The 26020-nt window shown below is 41.6% G+C and overlaps 1 protein-coding gene across 1 annotated transcript in view; it reads left to right on the top strand.

The window, feature by feature from the left end:
* Positions 1-24867, top strand: part of SEL1L2 (SEL1L2 adaptor subunit of SYVN1 ubiquitin ligase) — a 136004-nt gene extending 111137 nt beyond the window's left edge. The window contains exons 12-20 of the mRNA XM_028112980.1: positions 2158-2235; positions 7036-7098; positions 7666-7753; positions 9989-10137; positions 11278-11443; positions 11551-11625; positions 16277-16449; positions 24482-24610; positions 24748-24867. Coding sequence (XP_027968781.1) covers positions 2158-2235; positions 7036-7098; positions 7666-7753; positions 9989-10137; positions 11278-11443; positions 11551-11625; positions 16277-16449; positions 24482-24610; positions 24748-24867 — 1041 coding nt within the window. The remainder of the gene's footprint in view (positions 1-2157; positions 2236-7035; positions 7099-7665; positions 7754-9988; positions 10138-11277; positions 11444-11550; positions 11626-16276; positions 16450-24481; positions 24611-24747) is intronic.
* The last annotated feature ends 1153 nt before the right edge of the window (positions 24868-26020 follow it).

Below are 26020 nucleotides of genomic sequence, written 5' to 3' on the forward strand. Positions count from 1 at the left end.
GGAAAAGGATCTGTACTCAGAAAACTATAAAATACTCAGGAAAGAAATTGAAGAAGACACAAAGAAGTGGAAAAAGGTTCCATGCTCATGGATTGGAAGAACAAATATTGTGAAGATATCAATGCTACCTAGAGCACTCTACACATTCAATGTAATCCCCATCAAAATACCATCCACCTTTTTCAAAGAAATGGAAGAAATAATTCTAAAATTTGCATGGAACCAGAAAAGACCCCGAATAGCCAGAGGAATGTTGAAAAAGAAAAGCAAAGCTGGAGGCATCACAATTCCGGACTTCAAGCTCTATTACAAAGCTGTCATCATCAAGACAGTATGGTACTGGCACAAAAACAGTGACATAGATCAATGGAACAGAATAAAGATCCCAGAAATGGACCCTCAAGTCTATGGTCAACACATCTTTGACAAAGCAGGAAAGAAAGTCCAATGGAAAAAAGACAATCTCTTCAACAAACGGTGTTGGGCAAATTGCACAGCCACATGCAGAAGAATGAAACTGGACCATTTCCTTATACTACACACAAAAATAGACTCCAAATGGGTGAAAGACCTAAACGTGAGACAGGAGTCCATCAAAATCCTAAAGGAGAACACAGGCAGCAACCTCTTTGACCTCAGCCACAGCAACTTCTTCCTTGGAACATCGCCAAAGGCAAGGGAAGCAAAGGCAATAATGAACTATTGGGATCTCATCAAGATAAAAAGCTTTTGCACAGCAAAAAAATAGTCAACAAAACCAAAAGACAACCGACAGAATGGGAGAAGATAGTTGCAAATGACATATCAGATAACAGGCTAGTCTCCAAAATCTATAAAGAACTTATCAAACTCAACACCCCAAGAAGAAATGATCCAATCAAGAAATGGGCAGAAGATATGAACAGACATTTTTCCAAAGAAGACATCCAAATGGCCAACAGACACATGAAAAAGTGCTCAACATCACTCGGCATCAGGGAAATCCAAATCAAAACCTCAATGAGATACCACCACACACCAGTCAGAATGGCTAAAATTAACAAGTCAGGAAAAGACAGATGTTGGCAGGGATGTGGAGAAAGGGTGACCCTCCTTCACTGTTGGTGGGAATGCAAGCTGGTGCAGCCCCTCTGGAAAACAGTATGGAGGTTCCTCAAACAGTTGAAAATAGAGCTACCATATGATCCAGCAACTGCACTACTGGGTATTTACCCTAAAGATATAAATGTAGGTATCCGAAGGGGTACGTGCACCCCGATGCTTATGGCAGCAATGTCCACAATAGCCAAACTGTGAAAGAGCCAAATATCCATTGACAGATGAATGGATAAAGAAGATGTGGTATATATGTATAATGGCTTATTATGCAGCCATCAAAAGGAATGAGATTTTGCCATTTGCAGTGGATGGAACTGGAGGGGGTTTGCTGAGTGAAATAAGTCAATCAGAGAAAGACATGTATCATATGACCTCACTGATATGAGGAATTCTTAATCTCAGGAAACAAACTGAGGGTTGCTGGAGTGGGGGTGGGGTGGGAGGGATGGGGTGGCTGGGTGATAGACATTGGGGAGGGTATGTGCTATGGTGAGCGCTGTGAATTGTGCAAGACTGTTGAATCACAGATTCACAGATCTGTATCTCTGAAACAAATAATGCAATATATGTTAAAAAAAAAAAAAGAAGAAGATAGCAGGAGGGGAAGGATGAAGGGGGGGAATTCAGAGGGGGAGACAAACCATGAGAGCTGATGGACTCTGAAAAACAAACTAAGGGTTCTAGAGGTGAGGGGGTGGGGGAATGGGTTAGCTGGTGTTGGGTATTAAGGAGGACACATTCTGTGTGGAGCACTGGGTGTTATAAAATAATAAAGAAAAAGAAAAAAATGTGAGAAAACACAAACAGCGTCCATTTCTTTGCCCTCCAGCAAGGTCACCCCAGAATGTATGTAATAGATTATTTCCTTAGTTTTTCCTTTTATGAAAATTGAGATGAAATTCAAATAACATAAAATTCACCATCTTAAAGTGTATCATTCAGTGGCATTTACTACATTCACAATATTGTGCAACCATCATTTCTATGTAGCTCTAAAACATATTTTAATCACCCACAAATTCCTTAGTTTTTTACGTCCTCTTTGTTTGTTTTTTTTAGATGTATTTAGAGGGGAATGTGGCAGCGCCACAAAATAATGCTACTGCCTTCAAATACTTTTCCATGGCAGCCAGTAAGGTATGTCTTCAGCCCATTCCTATAAGCCCAGAAAAACATTTGGCTTTTATTACATGCAGACTGATGCCAAAAAGTTGATTCCAAAGCCCCATGCCCAGCTAATGAGCCTGGGAGTTCTGTGTCCTGGAGAAGAAGAATATCACTGGCAATGAAATAGGGCGCTGGGATAGGGGGAGACATCACTTGTCTTCTTAGTAAATGAAAAATGGCAGCGACATATGCTGCGCTAGCAGGGGGCCAGACAAATCTCAGCTTCCCCTCCCCGTGCAGTAGGTGAGGCCATCTAGCTCAGGAAACGGGAAATAAAAGGGACAAGGACAGAGGAAGGGAAAACTCAAACAACATCTGCAGTAAGTTCAGGACAAAGACAAATAAGAAGTGCCCAGTGTTTTCCAGTTCGATCGCCCCCAAAGGCCAGAAACTCCCCTGGCCCAAGCAGAAGACCATCAGACAGGGGACCGGGACAAGATGGTTTAGAGCATGGCTCTGGAGGCAGAATCCGTGGTTTAAATGCCAGCCCTGCAGCACACTGCCTCTGTGGCCATGGGCAAGTTACATAACCTCCCTGTGCCTCGATTTCCCCATCTGTCAAATGGGAATGTAAGTTTGCCTCATAATGTTGTTGCCAGGATTTAATAGGTTAATATTTATGGGCCTGGTATTGCAAAGTCCTTAAAGCAATAATTCCTGGCTTACAGTAGACACAGTGTGTCAGCTATTATCTTGTGAGGTGGCGTGAACCTCAAAGCATATCCAAGCCAGAACTGATTGGACCTGTGAGGGAATATAAAAATGGAATAATATGGCTCCTGCCATGAAAATTTTTGTCTTGATTCCTGGGCTCAGTGAGCTGGCATCTGTCTGATAAAACTTAGTAGACTACTCTGAATCCCTTCGGTGCATTAAGAACATCCTCATTGCCACACTTATCAGCCTAATGTTGGGGAATGGCCCTGATAAACTTTCTAACCCTGCACAGTAGGAAGCATTGTGTTGTCTTACAACCCCATACTGCAACACTGGGAGTAAAGATGTGCTCAAATTGGGGAATATCTTCAACTGCTCTCAGTTTTTAAAAGCCCACACACTGCTTTAGGAGCCTATTTATAAATGACTAGCACCTCGGAGCTGCTGCTATTGTGGTGTAAATTACTGAGAAGGCTGGTACTCAGCTCCTCTCCCTCGTAATTTATAAGAAATTTTTGCTCAGCAGGCTGGTTATCTGGAGTACCATTAGATTAGGATGACAAGGGAAAGCCAACTGAAAAGAAGGTGGGGTAATGTAACAGGAAGATCTCTTGTAATCTGGCAAATAACACTGATTTGTCATCCCAAAGGAATAATGCCAGGAGGCTGGATGTGTAAATTAACCCAGCTCCCAAGCTATTCAGGGCTGTGTAACCAGCAGGGATCTGAGCTACTTGTGTTCTAAAACTGAGCTACCTTTCTTTACAGAGAAAATCTGAAATTATATTTAGGTTAATTATTCTGAATGGCATCAGGTGGACATGACCATATATATTCCTTTATCATCACCTGGATGGTTTATTAGATTTCTCACTTGGGGTCACTACCAAAGTAAAGGGTTTCTGTCTTCCACTCTGCATATCCACACTTTTCTTTCACTACTTAAAAAAAAAAAAGTACACACACACATGTTTTTTTAAGTTTTATTATGTTATGTTAATCACCATACATTACATCATTAGTTTTGATGTAGTGTTCCATGATTCATTGTTTGTGCATAACACCCGGTGCTCCATTCAATACGTGCCCTCCTTAATACCCATCACCAGGCTAACCCATCCCCCGATGCCCCTCCCCTCTAGAACCCTCAGCCTGTTTCTCAGAGTCCATAGTCTCTCATGGCTCATCTCCCCCTCCGATTTCCCCCCCTTCATTTTTCCCTTCCTACTATCTTCTTCTTTTTTTTTTAACATATAATGTATTATTTGTTTCAGAGGTACAGGTCTGTGATTCAACAGTCTTACACAATTCACAGCGCTCACCATAGCACGTACCCTCCCCAATGTCTATAACCATACATAGGTTTTTAAATTTGTTTTTAAGTCACATCAGTACCAGAATGCAAAGCTACAGTCTTTGTGATTTCTTTTATCTTATTTACTCAGAAACATGAGCAGTTATCCTGTTTGGTCCATATTGGACCATATTCTTCTGCTTTTCTCTCTTTTTTTTATGATTTTATTTATTTATTTGTCAGAGAGAGAGAGAGAGAGCACAAGCAGAGGGAGCAGCAGGAAGAGGCAGAAGGAGAAGCAGGCTCCCTGCTGAGCAAGGAGCCTAATGTGGAACTCAATCCCAGGACTCTGGGATCATGACCTGAGCCAAAGGCAGACACCTAACCAATTGAGCCACCCAGGAGTGCCCTTCTGCTTTTCTCTTTCACACCTCTGAACACATCAGGCCCATCCTCATCTTCACACTTTTGTCATTTTGCTTCCCTTCCCAAAATCCCCCATTCTGAATCCTACCCAACCCCCAGAGGAGAGCTCAATCCTCTCTCCTTCCACAAAGCCATCTCTACCCACCTTGGTTCATACAATTTTCCCCTCTTCTGCACTTGCCCTACATTCACTCTCTGTACTGCTGGAACTTTACTGCTTCTACCTTGTGCCTTCTCTCATACTGTCTGAAGACCATGTCTCCTCAACTAGAGGAGGATGGTGGTCTTACTACCTAGTAGAGGCTCATTAAATGTTTGACAAATAATGACCATCTGCTCTCTAAGTTCATGTCAGTTAACCTAAGCAAGAGCTCTGAGCCCTGAAGTGGAAGTTATATATGGGGGGATTGCCTATACGTATGTTCTGTTTGGCCCAGAAAGTGTTTCAAAGAGTAGGAAATCTCACATGGTGACAGATAGTAGCTACGCTTGCAGTGAGCATAGCATAACGTATAGACCTATACACCTGAAACTAATGTTAACACTGTGTGTCAACTATACTGAAGTAACAAAGATTAGGAAATGTCATATAAAAGTCTGGACATCCAGCTTTTCTTGGAAAATGGGAAGAGCTGACCAGCTGAGGCTGCCATTCTATGTGACAACAGTGGTCTGGAGCAGAGAGCAGAGGGGTTGCTGCTGCCTTGAGACGGGGCAGGAACCCTCTCTTTTGTCTCAATCTCTGTCACTCTATCGCCTGGATTAATGTACTTCTTATGGTACCTGAATGGCTCCTGGAGGTATATCTGAATTGGCTACTCCTGACCTGAAAATTATAAATGAGTCCCCTGGTCTTTAAGCAGTTGGTGAGTCAAAAGTTAGAACCTGTACCCTATTTTCTCCCTTCCTCCTTCCCTCTTCTTATTTCCCTTCCCTTCCATTTTTCTCAAGACCTAAAATGAGGATAGTTGGAAGACAGACTCATCAGACTTTACCACATCCATCACAGCAGGCCTTACTACCAGACCATCCCAAGAGTCCTAGGACCACAGGTAGATGTAGTCATGGAAACAAGCGGGAAGAAGAGAGCAGCTGTATTCCACCTGTTTTAAATACAGCTGGACCATCCTTAAGAATTGTTATAATAGCTGGCCCTTTGGTATGCGTAAGCTCAAACTTTGGAGTTTTGAAATTGTTTTTCAACTATGCCTTCTCTAGTTATGTGCTATTCTTGTATCACTGAGAGGTACTCTGGCTGCATCCACAATAACTGCATTTAGGAGGTAAAAAGAAATCTGGAGAGCTTTCAATCAAAACTTGAGTTCCTGAGGAAATACTATAAACCTGTAAAACAAACTTACAGATCGGCTAAATGACAGGTGGGCCAAATGTGCCTCCTCACTCAGTCATGAAAGAGTGAAATACATGATGGGAGACAAAAAGAAAAGTGAGTTTCCTGGTTGGGGAAGTCACTTTTAAGGTTCACTCTTCATCCTGGATTGATATGCTAAATATCAATATATTTGAACATGCATTGAATGCTAAAACGTGCTAAAAACTCCCTTCCCTAGACTGTTTAGAATACTAATTAGAAAAAGAAATGGTAATTAATTTAGCATCAAGTGGAAAAGAAGACATCGATGATGTTATAAGCAGTCAAATTTGAATAAAGAAACATATTTGAATAAAGAAACATATACCAACAGTGCTTTACCATCCATAATGGCTAGATTGAAATTCACAGAATCTCTAAAATGTTAATTGGCCATTTACATCAACCTCCTTTGACCAAAGCAGGTAACAAGTGTCTGGATAGACTTCCTTCTGGAAAGCTCCTACACAACCTTCAAGACCAAGCTCAAATGTCAACCACCTTTGACAACTCAATCCCCTCAGTCCCTAGGCTTATCTAGGCTGTTGATGTCCACAACAATATACAACTAGGTGTCCACAACATTCCTGAATCTGATTCTACTATAGGACTTACCCATTTGACTTGGCTATTTTAAGAGGCACTACCTAGTTGATCAGAGCCCACCAGCCAGTGAACTCTCTGAGGCAGGGATCATCGTTCATTCATCTTTTAACTTTCACCTCCTACCTCAGTCTAACACCTATTATGGAGCTACACACAAAGCAAGCACTAAATAAATGCTGAGTGAAAGAATGGAGAAAAGATTTGACTTCATTTCCCTCTTTTCTAGTCAAAGGGGGTTATGAAGGTAGGAAAGGAGAAACTAGAGAGAGACAGAGTAATTTACCAACTGCCTGATTAACTTGCCTTGATTTAATCCCCTATCGGGTACATTTTAAATATTTAGAATGATTTTGTCATAATTTTCCTCATCATGAATTCTTCTGGGACTTTACTTGGATTTTTAAAACTGTTCCAGGGCAATGCAATTGGTCTTCATGGGCTTGGTCTTCTTTACTTTTATGGGAAAGGAGTTCCTGTGGTAAGTTAAAAAATTTCTTTATCTTTTCAACACATTTCTAGCAATTTATAGGGTAAAATTCATGATCGTTGACTAATTAAAATGAATTAGTCTTTAATATCTGGTTTGCCAAACTATCATATTTGACAATAGAAAATATAACAATCTAGTGGAATATTTGCCAAAGAGACATAGAACAGATCTGTGACAAGAATAACAACCCTAATTATATCTTAGAGTTATAGATTCTAAGTAACCTTATTAATCATACAACCTCTGAGGATTTTTTCTGATAGAGAAATTTATCTTCTTAGTGTAACCTCTGCCTTTTGAGTGATCTTCCCCCAATATTTAACAAAACCTACTGTCAGTGTAGGAAAAGACATAATTTACAGTGAATATGAGATAATTATTTCCAAAAGGAATCCAATATAATAATGAAATAAAGTATATGATACTTCTGATACTATTTTAATTAGCCTAAATCACATAAAGCACTATCTATACTCTTTTTTTTTAAGTGGAAGGCAATTGTTACCATGGAGTTATAAATACACCTTTGAGTAATAGAGTGTAATTATCTTGCAGAATTATGCTGAAGCACTTAAATACTTTCAGAAAGCTGCAGAGAAAGGATGGCCCAATGCACAGTTTCAATTAGGCTTCATGTACTACTGTAAGTGTTACAAATATGGCTGCTATACCAAGAATGACAAATGCATTATTAAGTCTACTCCTTTTTTAACAAAGATCAAATTGTTGGAGTGATTGGTTTAGATAGAATATTGAGGCAGCAATTGAAGGAGGAATTTGAAGACTTAAGAAGAGGACACCAGTTGAGGGAGGAAGCAAGGAGGTACAGTCAGGAAGCTCACTTTTGAAAAGGTTGAGTTTAAGGTGCCTTGTGATTATCCAATGGGCATACCCAAAAGCAGTTATGAAACTCACAAGAAAAGTCAGACTTGAAGAGAAAGATTTGGGAGGCATCAACATACAGGAGTTAGTTAAAAGTAGCTGAGACACTCAAAAATAAAAGAGGGAGAGCATGAGAGGAACAGTGGGCCATGGTCAGAAATCTGGTAGTCCTCAGTGTTGTACTGAAAAGATGGGCAGAGAAAGAGTAGTCACAAAAAGACTTAAAAGGCATGGTCAGAGGCATAAGAGGGAAAAGTAATCTTAAGGAAGCCACAGGATATAACTTCAAGAAAGAATAAATGAATGATCACCCCTGGGAAATGCAATGAGAAGCCTGCTTCTTCAAAACAAAAACAAAAACAAACAAATTAGAAAGGGCAGAGAATCCATGAGACTTGTCAATATAGAGAATGTTTGTGTGGTCACTGGACTGGTTGGGGTAGAAGCCACATAGGATGGATTGAGGTATGAATAGAAGGTGAGAAAGTAGATGAGTAAAAATATTCTTGGAAGTTGTGTGCCTTTAAATGAAGAAGAGAGATGGAACAGTGGCATGAGGGGGACCAAGAACCAAGAGGGAGTTCTTTTTAAGATTATGAGAGACCTGGGTATAATCTTTGTCAAAAACAGAGCCAGCCAATGGAGATGGTTAATGTGTCTTGGGAGTGATGAGATAATTGGTGAAGAAGTTCTAGAAAAAGTTGGGTGGTATTAGGATCTGATTGCACTCAGCTAAGTGGAGCCCTCCTTAGTCTTGATAAAGAGGAGGGATTTCTCACTCTCAAAGACTGGAGAGTTGGAGGAAAGGATGGTGCAGATGTAAATGTGGAGGGAGGAAGAGAGAGGCAAGTGAGAAAAGACAATGTAAGAATTTCCTCAAGGAGCCAGGAGGTACCAAGTTGTCTTCTGAGAGCAAAGGTAGAGTGATTGGGGTAGGAGGTCTCAGAAAGCCGTGAAAGTTTGTAATGCTCTGTGGGGATTGAGAGAGGGAGTGCCCAAGATGAGTACCAAGAGATCTGAACACACCTGAGTATCCGAAGTCCTTCCTTTCAGACGTGGAGCTAGGGCAGCAGCAGATTGCATCATCGGCAGGCCCAGGATCTATCAGATTCCTCAAGCCTCTAGAATCAGAGTAATAGTAATGTTTATTAAGTCTTTATGTGTATTTACTCATTTAGTCCTCTCAACACGTGTAGGGGTATCCTACAGTTTATAGATGAGCAAACTGAGGCACATCAAGGTCCAACAGCTTGCCCAAGATCACACAGTTAGTGGAACTGGGATTCAAACCCAAGTGATTTGCCTCCAGAGACTTTGCTCTTAGTGGCACTGCTTCTAAAGCTTTTGAAATGTTGAGAACTGGAAGACAGGTTAAGGACCATCTAGTGAAAGCCTCTCCTTTTACAAATGAAGTGCCTAGAGGTGCCCAACTCACAAAGGGGTAATGAGAGAGCCAGGACAAGCTGCTGAGAGTGAGCTGATTTTCCACCCTAGCCCTAAATGCCTCTCCTTGCTACTACAAGCATGAGTTGAGTCTGAGCTGGGCCTCCGGCAGCTGGAGTTCGCCCGCTCCAAACTCTGGAATTACGGCTGGGAGGAGCTCTACTGGTCTTCTGGTATGGAAGGACAAGAATGGTGAGCCACGTCCTGATGTTGTCCCTGGTCCTCAGAGACCACCTCTTGGTCTCCTTTTTATTAACCTTAGGTGTGCCATATTAAGGAGATATTTTCATGAGACTGAAGAGTCTTTCTTCTTCAGGTTTCTGAATGGGTCAAGAACATAAATTTCCATATTTTTCCTTATAATCAAACTTAACTTCTTTCCCCTCCAAATAGTGGATCTATAGCAGCTTGACTTTTGGTTGGTTTTTCTCATCCTACTTTTGGCTAAGATCAAGTGTAAAACAGTAAGCATCACTGTGACCACTATACCCATAGATTATAACATAAAAAATAAAACGAATAAGGGGTGGCTCAAAATAATTTTAATTTTCAGCTGGCTCTGGAGTATGGAAGGATTATAAACTTGCCTTCAAATACTTTTACTTGGCATCTCAGAGTGGGCAACCCCTCGCCATTTATTACCTGGCCAAGATGTACGCGACAGGAAGGGGAGTGTTAAGATCGTGCAGAACTGCTGTGGAGGTAAATAATGGGATGTTTCTAAAGCGTTCTTCATTTATCACAGAGAGGAGGTGATACTGTCCTTAAGTTGTTGGTGCCTTTGATTTTATAGGTATTACCTCTCCCAGTTGAGAGTGTGAACACGGACACTTGCCAGGGCGGAAAAGCTGTGACGTAAACGTAACTTGGGCTGGGAAAGGGAAGAAGAGAAATGATCCCTCCTCTCTTGCTTTTGGCTTTTCATCAGGTTCAGAGCTCACCTCAGAATTCAGTTAAGGGGCTCGGTCTCAGCCTTCGGTCAAATGGCCAGGGCATTTTGGCACTTCTCAGTGGGATTGGGAGTTGTGACTTGGGAAATGAAAGGCTTGGTTGAGCCCAGAAAATGTAGCCCACTTCTTCCCAGAAAGCAAGGCCCTTAGGTTCTTGATGATTTGGATGACAACTAAGAAAGTGATCCTTTCAGCCCGAGCCAGTGATGTACTTTTCAAAGGAAAGCTTTTAGGACCTTAATGCCCTTCATTGATTTATTAAACACTTCCACTGCACCAATATAAATACCTCCATGTTGCAATCTGGCCCCTCTGAAACTCATTTCAAAAGCTGCCAGCTAATAATCTATCTTTAGATTTGCTCCTTTGCCAACTTCCTGATGAATTATGTATGGCTAACCTCTTTTGGTTACATAAGGGCTATTCAGCTAAGTTGACGCTTGTCCCCACAGAGCTCTGCACACCTCCCTCGCGGTTATGTCACCTACACCCTCAGGCACTGTCTTCCCTTCATTCTCTCCTTCCCACATCAGCTGTGGCCTTACAACTCACCCTGGCAGAGCAGCAGTACCCAGAAAATCCTTTTTTTAAAAAATAGAAGTCGATACATTCTTGTCCTGCGAAATAGCCTCTAAGTGAGGAGAGTTTATTACATAAATTTAAAATAAGCCTCAGGAAGTTTCAGCTCAAGACCAAAAAATATACACTTGTAATCTTTGTGCCTATGAAAGGTATTATCTCTTCCCCCTAAATAATTTTCAGAAGCCATATTTTAGACCCCAAATCCTTGCCTGACCAGCCAGCAGAAGCTGAAGATTGACTTCATTTATCATTTGCCTGGGATGAAGTATATCGGCTAACTAGTCTGCTTGATTTCTTTTTCCATGTACAGCTTTATAAAGGTGTCTGTGAACTAGGCCACTGGGCTGAGAAATTCCTGACAGCATACTTTGCCTATAAAGATGGTGATATAGATTCTTCTCTTGTTCAGTATGCACTACTTGCGGAAATGGGGTATGAAGTAGCTCAAAGCAATTCAGCATTCATTTTGGAATCTAGTAAGATAAGTTAAAATTCTCTGCAATTCCCCAATCATACATATGCATAAATGACTTTACTACATGGGTATTTTAAGCCTTCCTAATGAAATGTCTCCTTTTTTTAGAAAAGGCTAAAATTCTTGAAAAAGAGAAGATGTATCCAATGGCACTTCTCCTATGGAATCGAGCTGCCATTCAAGGTACAGAACCTAGATAAAAATGAGCATACACCTGGTCCCTGCCCACTATTAGTCATCGATTTGCTCCAGCTGGGTTCTTGGGCATATAAGCAGAAAGCTGTAGGTTATCAATTAAGTGGTCTTTCGAACTGTACCAATCTTAGGGTCAATCTTTGGTGAGGGGTCATTTCCAGGAATTTCTTTTCTTTGTTATTTTCAAGGTCCCTGGTTTGGTAAACCATAGGAATTTTTCTGTCTCGGTCTCCATGGCACCAGAGCCGTTGTTTGAAACATCAGTTTTACTCAGGAAACCAGTTTTCTTGTTCTGACTTCAGTCACTCATTTGCTGAGTTTTCTTCTGAACTTATCAGAGAAGTGACCTATGTCTCAATGAATTTATAGGCAAAATTATTCATGGATCTACGACTCACTTGATTGCTCTTTTAAAATACCACATTGATGATTACTACAAACTTCAGATCTTTATTATAACTATTAACATGTTAGCACCAGAAAACAAAACAGAACAAAACCCAGAGTCAAATATCAAGATCCTCTCCCTGTGCCCAGCTTGCAGGGTTCACATGTGATGAAGAATATACAGTAGCACTGGTGGGAAAGCATTGGCAGGTGGCATTAGTAAAAGCAAAGAGATGCTGCAAAGCTCTCACGATCAGGATTTGGATATGTGAGGAACCCTCATGCAGTAAAAGAGCAATTTTTATTTACGATTAAGTTTCTTAAAAGTGTCTCATGGTAAGGTTGAATCATCTCTTTCCACACAAAGTGAATGGGATAAAAAATAATTCTCAGCTGACACTAATATGAAGCCGAGGGGAAAAGTCACAGGGGTGCCTTCGCAGATCCAGCTGAGCCGGTGACGAAGCAGCAAGCCATCCATGCGATTTTAGCAAGAAATTCCCTACAGAAGAAAAGTGTGTGTTTTCTAAAATGCAATAAAGACCTTGTTTGGCATAGGGCAACAACACCAATCTCTCAGCCCTGGCAAATCAGCTCAATTGCAGCAAATACAGGCTTATTCCAAGCCAGGAAATGTGTGGAAATTGCACCAAGGAAAGGAGACGTTGAAAGCGGGGACATTAATATTAAAACAGAATTCACCAATATAAAAAAAAAGTCAAGCTGCTAAAAATAATTATGTGTCACAAGAGAGGTCAGGCATGAATGTCCTTGGAGATGAGGCTGCTGAGTGCCTCACTTGAGGTTAGGAAACGTAATAATGAACGTTTCTAATCAGCGCTGGTGGTGCTTCTTTCAGCGGTGGCTGTGTGTGAAGAGAGTGCTGACCCATCAGGACTCAGTCACCATGCTGTGACGTGAAATTCAAGGGGGGAATCCTTCCCACTGTCAAGTGACCCCCTGAGAGCCTGTCACGGTTACCATATGTCCCCAGTCAGCCCCTTAATTACGGTGGAACTGACTCCTCTGGAAAACCTGCTCATTCACGGCCTTCCAGCTCAGGGACTTCAGAGGTCCTGCTGACCGCTTACATGCACCAGAAGTCCTGTCCTTTGTGGTTATGGCCCAGAAAGAATCTTTAGGTCAATGGAGGGCAGCTTTGGGCAAAATTAGAAATGCAGTGGGTTTCTCCTTAAGGCTCTAAGGGCATTTTGCCTCTCAAGGTCTGTCCAGGCCCCTCTCTTGGGTAGCAGTGCTATAAAGACTTGCCCCCAGCTGCCTGTACCTTTTTTTTTTTTAAGATTTTATTTATTTTTTCGACAGAGACACAACGAGAGAGGGGGCACAAGCAGGGGGAGTGGGAGAGGGAGAGAAGAAGGCTTCCCGCCGAGCAGGGAGCCCGATGTGGGGCTCGATCCCAGGACCCTGGGATCATGACCTGAGCCGAAGGCAGACGCTTAACGACTGAGCCACACAGGCGCCCTGCCTGTACCTTTTGAAGCATCTGGGAAGCAAACCCTGTTAACCAATGTCTTTAGAAGCTTACAAATTTTATGATGATACTTCTACTCAGAAAGAGCTAACAATGGCTCGTGGTATTACATTTTAATAGAGGATTCTAGAAGATTAAAAGAACTTTAGTACCCAGAGGAATCAGTTCCAAAGGATTTTAGGCATTGCATTGGTCAAATATGGGGAAAATTTTGGATGGAAGGAGTCCTATAGCCCTTAATTATATACCTCAGACCATACTACACAGGGCACTTCCTCCTTTTCCAAGTAAGTCTAGACCATGCTAGAGGGGTTGGCCACACCTGAGACGGATGTCCTAGATTAGCATTCCCTCATCTTTTCAATGAACATTTTCCTAGTGAATGGAAACATGGACCCCAAAAGGACCCTTAGAGGTCATCCCTAAGGGGCCTTTGAAAGATTGAAGTCTCATATCTTAAAAAGTCACGTGAACTTTTTTCTACTCCTGAATATATCCAATTTTGTTGGAAAGTAAGATCCTAAATTATTTAACATTTGGGAAAAGGATTTTCTAAAAAGTTTCCTACCATATCTGTCCATTCATTCCATAAATATTTGTCAAGTACCATTCTAGGTCTGGGACAGTATCAGTGATCAAGAACTTCAAAGTTCTTGTCCTCCTAAGAGAGAGAAAAAATAAATTCATGAGAGAGAGAGAGAGAAAGTAAACAAATAATTAGCGATATGTGCTGTGAAGGAAAGAAAACATGGAGGTGAGATAGGTAACTCCTGGGGTGAGGGTGAGAGGACACTCTAGACAAGGCAGTCAGAGAAGGCCTCTAGGAGGGGAGTGACATTTGCAGTGAGACCTGAATAATGAGAAACCAAACATGAAGAGTCAGAGGAAGTCCAAACATGACAGGCAAAGGGTTATGAAGAATCTCAATGCAGAGGTCCTGAGGCAAGAATGAGCTTGGTGTGTTGAAGGAGTATTATGGAATATTAAGAAAGCTAGAACATACCAAGAAAGTGACATGTGATGAGCCTAGTCAGGGAGGCGGAAGGCAGATGAAGCATGACTGGGAGGTCAGGTAGGGAGTCTGGATATTATTCCAAGTGCAAAGTGAATCACTTTGGGGCTAACAGGGGAATAACAGGATTTGACTTTACATTAAAAAAAAAAAATCATCCTGGGGGGCGCCTGGGCAGCTCAGTCAGTTGAACGACAAACTCTTGAATTCAGCTTAGGTTTTAATCTCTGGTCTGCATGGTGCTCTGCGCTCAGAGGGGAGTCTGTTGGAGTTTCTCTCTCTCCCTCTGCTCCTCCCCCCGACTCGTGCATGCACGCCCCTACACAAGCACTCTCTTTCTCCTCCCTCTCTAAAAATAAATAAATAAAACTTTTTAAAAACTCATCCTGGCTGTTGTATCAAGAAGATATTGAAAAGTGGAGATAAAAGAACAGTTTGGAGGCTATTGTAGTACTCGAGGCTTGACCTAGGTGGTGCAGGAGACAGCAACAAACAGGTGTGTTTTAGAGGTAGGACCTGCTGAAGGATTCAATAAGAAATGAGGGGGAAATAACTAGGAATAACTACCTTAGATTTATGGCCTGAACAATGGTGCTAGCACTGAGATTGCGAAGGAACTGATGATTTGGTTTGATTTGGTTTGAAGGAGGTAGGTAGCACAGTGTCAGGAATCTCTACTGCATGCTTTGAGATCCAAGTAGAGAAATCAAAGAGGCAATTAGAGGAGTTGGGGGCTTGGGGAGAGACAGGACTATAGATGAAATTCAGGAAGAGTGAATATCAAGATTGGCATGGAACTACTCAAGATCACCTAGAAAAAGAGTTGAGATAGAGGAGAGCAGTAGAGAGAGGAAAGAGAAGAGAAAAGAAGGAAGAGAAGAAAGGGAAAAAAGGAGTCAACTAATAAACCCTCGATGTTCCAATATTTACAAGATGGGTAGAGGAGGAATCAGGCAAGAGTTTGGAAAGGAGAGGCCTATGAGACAGGAGGGAAATCAAGAGGATGCAAGGTCACTGGTGTCAAGAGAGAAAAGTGCGTGGGCAGATAGAGGTCCAATGACTCCAGGGCTACATAGAGGTCCAGTTAAGATGAGGACAGGGAAGTGACTGGTGGATTTACCCGCATGGAGATTATCAACCACCTTGAAAGTAGCAGTTTCATGGAGAGGGGCAGAAGCCAGATTGGAGGGGGTTGAAGAGTATGTGGGTAGGAGGTGAAGCTTTGGAGACAGTGAGTATAGAACACACTTTGGAAAAGGCTGAGTGTGAAGTGAGCAGAGAAATGGGGAGTAGTTAGAAGGACACACCATGGGATAAAGAGAGGATGTGTTTTTGTTGACAGAAGATACCAAAGTGTGTTTAAATGATTAATGGGACTGATGTAGGAAAGAAGGAGACTTGGGTGATGCAAGAGAGTAGAGCTTCAGGGGTGAAGTTTGAGAACCAGAGGGGTGGAATCCAGTTTCCCAAGAGGTGACCTACCTTCAAAAAATGAATTTAAAAGGTAAAATTCCCAATTTTTTATTCTTTAAGAACATTCATACTATATCATGGGAGTTATGCCTGCAATGAAGACAGCTAAAGATGAGTGTTATATTTTATATTCCAGAAGTTATATCTAATCTTGATTCCAAGATTCTGAGTGTTTTGTTTTTCTTTTTAATGTATATTACCATTATGTTGAGTTACTAGGAACTGTACATGAATCATCAGAGTTCTTTTTCTTCTCTTTCTAAAATTTCTATCAGGCAATGCATTCGCTAGAGTAAAAATTGGAGATTACCATTACTATGGCTACGGGACTAAGAAAGACTACCAGACAGCAGCCACACATTACAGCATTGCAGCTGACAAGTACCACAGCGCACAAGCCATGTTCAACCTGGCCTATATGTACGAACATGGTTTAGGTATCACAAAGGTAATAATCCAAACCTAGTAACGGCAGCTGTATGGGAAGGGAAAATTTGTAAATGTTTTTAATTTCATTGATGTCATCAGTGTAGAGGAAGGAAGGAAAAGACAACATTTGCTGAGTTCCCCCCCCGTGCCAACACGTAAGAGTTACCCTAACATGAAGCCTATGAGGACGAAGTTATTTTCTCCATTTATGCCTGAAGATGTAACTAGCGAGTTGAAATTAATCTAGTCTAGGCTAATTAGATTCATAACTTCAAGCTTTTTCCAGCAATAGTAGTGGGCCCTGCCCCCACTCCCTTCCACCTCCAGGCCTATTTCCATTGACACTCAAGCTGTCAATAAACAAGGAGAAAGTAGGAATGAGGTCAGAGCTGGATACCAAGGTGACATTAATCCAGAAATGTCTTATAAATCACCCACTGTGTACATGACACAGTGCTGAGCACTCTAGGGTATCCTAAGAAAATAGATCTCCGTCCTTCAAAGACTACACTTTACTTGAGGAGATAAGGCATATTAAGAAAGAGAGCTGGAGCGCCTGGGTGGCTCAGTCGTTAAGCATCTGCCTTTGGCTCAGGCCATGATCCCAGGGTCCTGGGATCGAGCCCTGCATCAGGCTCCCTGCTCCGCGGGAGACCTGCTTCCCCCTCTCCCACTCCCCCTGCTTGTGTTCCCTCTCTCACTGTGTCTCTCTCTGTCAAATAAATAAATAAATAAATAAATCTTAAAAAAAAAGAGAGAGAGAGAGCTAACATGACAAGGAGATGTTGGGTAAATCCCTTAGTAAGTGTGATTAAGGCAGAAGATGGCATTGAGTTCTGACACAGTGAGAAAGATGTATTAAATATCAATAATGATAGTAATAGCCAGGCATTTGGTGTGTTATATATACTATGCCATTTATTTATTTGTTTATTTTTAAAGATTTTATTTATTCATTTGAGAGAGAGAGACAGAGAGAGCACAAGCAGGGGGAGAGGCAGAGAGAGAGGGAGAAGCAGACTCCCTGCTGAGCTAGGAGCTCGACACGGGGCCTGATCCCAGGACCTGGAGACCATGACCCAAGCCAAAGGCAGACACTCAACCATCTGAACCACCCATGCACCCCTATACTATGCCATTTAAATCACACAACCACTCAACGAGATAAGGAGTCAATGTATGCCTCAGGAAACCAAGAGTGCAGTGAGTTAAGCCACATGGCCAATTTTGCAGAACTTATCGGTGGTGGAGTCAGAATTTGAACCCAGGCCTGTCTGACCCCATGTTTTTGGGGTCAGAGTGAGCCCTGCACCAAGTCTTTCTTAGTGCTCAAGTATATATTTCATATCAGAGTTTATACTCCCAACTGCATTTTGAGAGCCAAGTGAGGGGGTTATCAGCTTTTCTATGCTTTCTTCTTTCTTCCAGTTGTGCTAGTAGTTGAGAGTTGTTGATATCCTATCTGACTGCTAATGGTACACCCTGCAACAACCAGGGGCTTCATATTCAGGCACCGACAATCCAAATCCCTGCCTTCCTGAGCTCCCCCTGTGGCCTGCCTTTTGGCTGATCACTTGTCATCATCCCCAGCACCCTAAGCAGTGGAAAGGATGTCAAATCCAAATCCAGTCTGTTTTCCCCATTCTTAGCAGGTACAAGCTTCCTGTGTTTATAAAATGGGATCAAATAGCTAAGTCAGAAGATTTCTTTGCCTGTCATTTAGCCACACCCCACTCCCTTCCAACCTTCATCCACAGCTGTAAAACAGGACAGTGATACCTCCCCTCCTCAGGCTTAGAACTAAAACAATAAGCCTTTGTGAAGGGGCTCTGTAGTCAGTGTGTGCAATGACTGGTATTTAGATCGGAAGAGAATTTGAGTGGCTGCTAAGTAAAGTTTCAATAAGATTAAAGCTTTTGTTCATCATACCTCATACAAAATATAACAATAATGGTGACAGGAGCACTATGTGTTTCATGGATAAAAGTGACCCCACTCTACAGATTAAATTTAAATTAACTCACCTGTCCTATGTGATTCCAGGACTTGGTCCCCATGACAGCCTTATCCTCACCACAGTGAGGCCATTTTGCCTTAAGACCCTGGGGACAGGCAGGACACAGGGCCAACTGTGCGACAGAGGACACTGTCTATGGGAGCCCAGATGGCCCACTGTGTCAGAGGGTTTGGTTTTCCTCCTTGGAGGAAACCTCTCTCCCAGGCACTTTCTTCACAGTGTCAAATAGCAGTTGTTGAGCCATACATTTAACACTTAGAAAAAACTTTGAAATTTCTCTCTGGCTGCACTTCTGTTCTTGCCTGTCCAGGTCCAGTTGAATCATGGGTGGCTCATTTTGATCAGTATCACAAAGTCACAGGTGTATTTTTTCCTACAGGAAGTCTCTACATGTAAAAACAAAAACAAAAACAAAAACCGGAAAACAGAGCTGTACTCAGACCCAGACATGGGGATTTTATTTTTAGTTAATGAGGAGTCATTGCTCTTTGTCTTTATTAATTTCTTCTGTTTCGCAATTAGAAAAATAATAACCAGGTACCCAGGGGCCAGGTTTATTAATCTTGCCATCTCATAGTCAAATTAACAAGAAGATACCACCTTTTCTAATCCTTAAAATGAATATGTTGATCATTAAAAGCCGCAAGCTTGTTCCAGCAATGGTTAATGAAAGCAAAACAATTAGGAGAACAGACTTTCACAGCATTTAAGTCATCAAGTAATTAAGCATTTCTTCGGCAGGGCACTTCGCAGTCCTCTTTATTAGTTAATCCTCAGGGAAACCAGTGGGAAAGATAATAATATCATTACCAGGATTTCTCTGAGTATCGAAAAAGGTTTTGTAAACATAAAGCCCTCTGGGAGAAGGAGATGAGGTATATACATCAACCCTTGATAAATCAATATAAAAATATGGGTCATTGTTGTCCTCATCTGGCTTTAGGAAAGGACATCGGGACCAGGGTGAGGTAGGTGACTTATCCTAATGGCTTCACTGAGAAGCATCTCATTCCCTAATTTATGACTTTAAATTAAGCTCAATGAGCTCCTTGACTTAAAATGTGGGCCAAGACTGACTGCATCATTGTTCTGGGAATACAAAATAATGCCTCAGGAAAAACTGGGAGAGGAACTGAACTAATGTAGAAATATAAGCACTCAGCTCACAAGTTGTTGTGAAACTCTATCTCAACTTATGCTTGATTCAAAAGTGCTTCAGAAATTTAACCATGAACAAAACATGTTGCCCATCCCCTCCTGCCCATTCCTTCTGTCTGTTTCCTGGCTCAGACCAAAGTTTCTACTCCTGTCAGCTTATTGTAAAGGCTTCTCAGTGGTCTCCCATTCTAGTGTTCTTCCTTTAAATCTGCGGCAGAAAAAGCCATGTCTGCCAAAGACTTTAATCCCCAATTCACAGGGAGGACTTGTTGCTGAGATGTGTCTCTTAGTCAGAGACTACATTTCCTAACTCCCTGTCATCCATGTGACTAGTTCTTACCAAAGAGATGGATGCAAAAGTGAAGGGTGTCATCTCTGGGCTAAGGCAGCTAAGAAGTAGATGGGGCTTCTCCTTAGTCTCTTTGCCCTCCCATTGATTGAATGCAGAATACATAGTGGCTCGAAGTGATGGCAGAACCACATGGTGGAAGGAGTTTGGGTCCCTCGGTGACCATGTGAAGAAAATTCATCTCCAACCAGGAATACCCATGTTGAAATTTGGGGTTTTACTTGTTACAGATGTTAGAGCATTACCTTAGTTAATACATAATCCATCTAACAGAGCACTACCAGGTTATTTTTGATAAAATACAAATCTGGTATTTTTACTCCACCTCACTCTTCCCAAAACCATGCATATACACACACACAAAAAAAAACACAAAAATAAAAACATCTTATTGACTTTTTATTGCCTAATGAAGTCCCAACTTCTTACTCTGGCATTCAGAACCCTCCTTGACCTAACCTACCTACTTCCCTATATAACTTCTAGACTTCTTTTCCTTACCTGTCCTGCCCACCCCCGCAACCAGAGACCTTGAACAAAACCCTCCTGACCTTTGGTCGTATCAGCCCATTTGCTGGAATGATCTCTCACAGTTTTGACCATTGAAGACCCCTCCCTGCATTTTTCAAAGAATAGTTCCCATATCATCTCCTCCACGAACCCCTCAATGAGCCCCCAGATTTGAAAGATATCTGCATCTGCTTCTAAACTACCCTGGTACTCTGCCTTGCTGTTCTTTGTTTATTTTTTCACTCAAATATTTATCAAGTTCTTGTTTTGTGTCAGGAAGCACTGTACCTCGTTCTAGGCATACAAGAACAAGACAACCTTCAAAGAGCTCATAGTCTTCTACAGAAGAAGAGACATGTCCTAAAATGGCACTAGTGCAAGCTCACAGAAGTAAAGTGCTGTGAAAATGTGAAGAAGGGAACAATGAATTCAGGTGGATGGATCAGTACTGCTGGGTCCTATTCTAAAGTGATTTCATAACATGAAGCATAAGAAACACATGACAATTTTTGTAATGGAAGAAAGCATGTATATTTTAAGATAATGACTAAGAAATCTATCCTAAATTAAGACAAAACGTGGGGGAAAATTAGCCTTTGGAGATGAGTTTCCAGCGTATATAGTTAGATCTAGCAGATAACACGTTTTTGGGATCCTACAGAGAAAACAAAAAACACATCCCCTGAATAAATTATAAATAGACCTTTCACAAATAAAAGTAATTATGGCATGAAGCATTTTCATTTCTCATTTGTCTGGTCTGACCGCTTATGGAGTGTTAGAGCTGACGCTTTAAATACCAGAATAGAATTATTTTCTGGAAAGGACAAGTTCAAGTTAGATATTTAGAATGGCCTTCTAAGAAATATGACAAGACAGAACACAGCTCTTAGAAATGGCCATGACTTCTCTTGAAATAAATGCCTTATCACCTAATAATCCAAAGTGTGCAAAACAAAAAAATTGTATGTAGATAACTTTATTACAGAAAAAAACCTACAAATAAACAACTTCTCCAAAATAGAAGGCATGTTCTATAAACCATCATGTGGTAGTATACCTTTGTATTATCTATTCTATGGCCCCATGGTTAAGTGAGCAGGCTAGAAGGAGACTACCTGGATTTGAATCTCAGCTCTGCCACTCACAAGTCCCATGAATTTAGGTAAGTGACTTAACCTCTCTGTGCCTCAGTTTCTTCACCTTTACAGTAGAGTTAATATCATCTGCCCTATATAATTGTCACGAGGTTTAAATAAATGACAGTGGTGACTGGCACACAGTAGAAGTATTTAATAATGGCATTATCCATTATTATGAAATACTATGCAACTATTAAAAATAAAAATATTATAGACTAAAGGAATATCTTAGGACATGGTATGTTGTTTGAAATATATTATTAAGGAAGCAAAAGACAAAATATTATGCAAAGTGAAAAATTCCTAAGTTAAAAGTATGTGTGTCTATGAATCTATATAAAAATGCTGGAATGTTGGAAGGTTGTATATAAAATATGATCAGTACTTATCTCTGTACAGTGAAATTGTAGATGGGCTTTTAATATTTGTTCATCTCTATGTTTTCAAAGTTTTCTCCTATTAGAATATGGTATATTTAGAGTAAGAAAACAAGATTAAATTATTCAAAAAATGACCTCTGTCCCCATATAAGAAGTTTTTGATGACCCCTGAAGATTCAGGGCTGGAAAACTCCCGCATCATGTAATTGAACAATTTTCATAAGCCAGAGAATTGCTGGAGAATTCTGTATTTTTGAATTATAAGAAGCTATTTTGAACATGTGAACATTGGGTAGTACTTTGGCACACCTGATATTTTAGTTGGAAACACATTATTTAAGAAGAGTCTGCAGATCCATTTACATCATCTCCTCAGTCAGTGAGTTTAAAGCAAAATAAGCTCAAGTGTACCACAGGAAAGTTAAGTATCAGTGGATTGGGTGTGCAGTGGACTTACTGAATGAACCTTGGCCATCATCAAAACATTTTGAAAATAAATTTTTTGTTTGAAAACTTGGATTTTTTTTCCTAAGTAAGGATCAAAGAACAAGGAGTCTTTTCTACAGCCTACTAATAAAATTTCTTGTATATGAGTTGTCCTAATTAGCCTGTGGGTTCAGGAATTTCTCTGGGAATTTTAAAGAACGACTTTCATGTCCGGCCTCACCCCCACTGAGAATTGTGAGGTCCCCGGGGCAAGGAGTGAGCCCATCCCACTTTAATGGTACTTCTTGCTAGTTTTTATTATAAACTAAGCAACTGAATTGTGATGCTTGTGCCTCAAGAAATAATAACTATTGCCTGCTTCAAATGAGAATGAATGCCTGAGATACTGACAAAGGCTGCTGTTCCCTGGATGCCCTATTAAAGTCAATATGCCTTTCATGTGTGGGGGTGACACAGCCCTTATAATCTGCAGGGTGCTTTCAAATGAACACCCACTGAATTTGTTGGAATTAGAGACACAAATTAGAGTTTTTACACCATCCATTTTCTCTGTCGCCAGGAAGATTTGTTCAGAACAGTCTCCTGCATTTTAAGTTTTTAAGCAAGAACATTCCTCTTTCTCCAACAAATCAACTTATGGGACCACAAAGCTTTGGAAAAAAATTAAGAAATGACCAGCAGAACACAGCTGAGAGAGAATACCACCCAAAAAGTGGGTTTAGCAGGGACCACAGGGGTTCACAACAATTGCACTCTGTGTAATGGAGGTTTGGGAGATGTAGAAGAAAGACAAAGAGAGAAAGGATAATCACAGTTTGTGAAAAATCTCTCTTCTTATCCACTGGAAAAGGCACCCAGCTAAGTACAATTCTGGGACTGGCCCAAGGCCCTTCAACCTTTAAAAGCAACTATATTTAGCTTTTTCATTACTTTGGGAAAACAAGCACAAATAAAGCAAACAAAAAGCCCTAAGTAGGTAAAAATTAAAGAAAACAATTTTTTTTATCTGCCATGGCCTAATTTAGTGGGGGGGGGGGGAAGGTCCCTAGAAATACAGCATGTCATTTGAGGAATCAAATTCCAGCCTGAGAACTAAATAGTTTATGCATTCATTCTGTAAGTATTATCAGAGACCAGCTATGTACTCAGCACTTCACTGAGCACTGGGAATTGAGGGGCTAACAGGTTGTCCAGGTCCTTGAGGACAAGGACAAATGAAGAAACAAATTCTGGAACTTCAGGTCTGATAAGTACTATGAAGAAAACTAGGAATCTTACATGCTTTTTAGTATCTGTATTGTTATTTGTTTGGGGAGCTGTACTGTTGGTATCTAGGGTTCTGCCTCTTTAACAGGAATCATATCTAAGGTCTGGTCCAGCGGTATACAAGAAGGCTTTTTGTGTTAGTTTCCGACAGCTGCTGTAACAAATCACCACAAATGTAGTGGCTTAAGACAACTCACATTATCTCACAGTTTCTGTGGGTCAAAAGTCTGGGTGAGCTTGACCAGTTCTCTGTGTAGGGCCTCCCAGGCTAAAATCAATCTGTGTTCTTTCCTGGGAGCTTTGGGGGAAGAATCACTTCCAGGCTCCCTCGGGTTCCTGGGCACATTCAGTTTCCTGTGCTTGTTGGACTGAGGGTCCCATTTCCTTGCTGGCTGCCCGCATTTCTTCTCATTCTTCTTGAGAGGCCCCTCCAGCCATGGTGAGTGGAGCCCTTCCCAAGCCTTCTGCCATATCTTTCATCTTCTGTCCTCAGCCATGAGAAAACTGTATTTAAGGGCTCGCAGGATTCTATGGCGTCTGCGCAGGTAATCCAGGATCATCTCTCTGTCTTAAGGTCTGTAACCTTAATGACATTTTCAAAGTCCCCTTTGCCATGTAACATAACATTCACAGGTTCCAAGGGTTAGGGGCTGAATGAATATCTTGGTGGGAATGGAGGGGGCCTACCAAAGATAAATAATGATATTTCAAGCAATGGCTTTCATTGAATTACCCCTAAAGAATCTGCACCTAATGAGTAGGGGCTGTTTTTCCATCTCTAGGACATTCACTTGGCCAGGAGATTATATGATATGGCTGCTCAAACGAGTCCGGATGCTCACATACCTGTTTTCTTCGCCCTCGTGAAACTGGAAACCGTGCATTTGCTCCGAGATATCCTGTTTTTTAATGTAAGTTTGTCTCAAATAGGTCCCAAATCTCTGAAAACAACAATGAGCAACTTTTGGATGGTGGGATGGGAGGTGATGATGGCTCTGGAGAGGGTGGAAGGCTTGGATTTTTTTTGACAGAATGTCTCTCCCAGCAGTTCACCATGAGATGGAAATGGATGAAATTGGACAACACCCTTGGACCATACTGGGATTTATTTGTCATTGGCCTAATTGTTGCTGTGCTGATCTTCTTGCTTAGAAATCGCTATGGGTAGGATCTGGACCATCGGAAAACCTGCTCATGGGAACAGTTTACTTCAAGTTATCCTCACTAAATAAAGAATTTCCTCATCAAACTCAAGAGTCTGCTGCAGATTTCCCACACAGGCCTGTGATGGAAAATGGACAAAGCTTGAGACCTGTCTTCAGAAACCATTTGAGACTTCCTGCTTAGTTGTGGTGACCACTTGTGGCGGAGTGAGGTGCCGGAGACTGGTTACCAGAGGTTTCCTTATAAACTTATTGTCTTGGAGGTCTAGTCCCTAGTTAGGATAAAGGCCACCCATTTTCATATTGTTATAACAGCCTTTCCCCTCTCAAGAGGACAAATGGGTTTCTTGGCTCTTTCATACATACAGAAGTAGGGAGGAGGGGGAGTTTTGGGAAGGCAGGAACACAGATCCCTCAGAATCTGATAAAGACACAAATCTACAAATAGACCCTTCATCTTGCAGGAATGATCCTGTGATTCTGGGAACCACATTGTAGCTCTGATGAGTGAAAGTTCGTTGTGGCATGCTGTGCTGGGGGACGGACTCACACTCATCACTGGGGGACCTTCTATCAAACCTCCCCTTAGCACTTGTGCAGTGAACAGCACCACCTGAATCTGTCCAGCATTGTACCCCTCTCTACCATCCCTCCCTGTTCTCCCTGGGCAATCCCCTCTGGAGCACCCATAGAGGGAGAGGACAGAGCTGAAGAGTCTGGTTCCCTGGCTCCTGTGGCAGGGAGAGCAAGGACCTGGGGCTGGGGGTAGGGTGGCCAAGGAGAGAGCAGGAGGCCCAGGACTCCTGTCAAGGGTCAGGCTTGAATCTCAGCTCCATAGCTCATTAGCTATTTGACATCTCTGAGCCTCAGTCTCCTGATCTGCAAAATGGGAAGATCTCAGTGAGCTGGTACAAGGATTAATCGGATAATGTATGTTAAGGAAATATCACAGGGTCTGGTGTTCTAGAATGAACTCCACAAATGGTAACTTCTAATACTCTTTAAAAGCTCATGGAAAATTGACTGGAATATGAGGACAGCTGAGTTGATAACAATCTGTGTGGCTTCAGTGCCCTGCAGTTAGTTCTCCAGCCAAAATCCTGGATGTTAGGAAAAAAGTCATGCTTGCCTACTTGAAAATCCAACCCAGGGGCAGGA

This window comes from Eumetopias jubatus, unplaced genomic scaffold, assembly GCF_037043125.1.
Source record: "Eumetopias jubatus isolate StellerSeaLion01/CBP00866 unplaced genomic scaffold, mEumJub1_p1.0 scaffold_9, whole genome shotgun sequence".
NCBI lineage: Eukaryota > Metazoa > Chordata > Mammalia > Carnivora > Otariidae > Eumetopias > Eumetopias jubatus.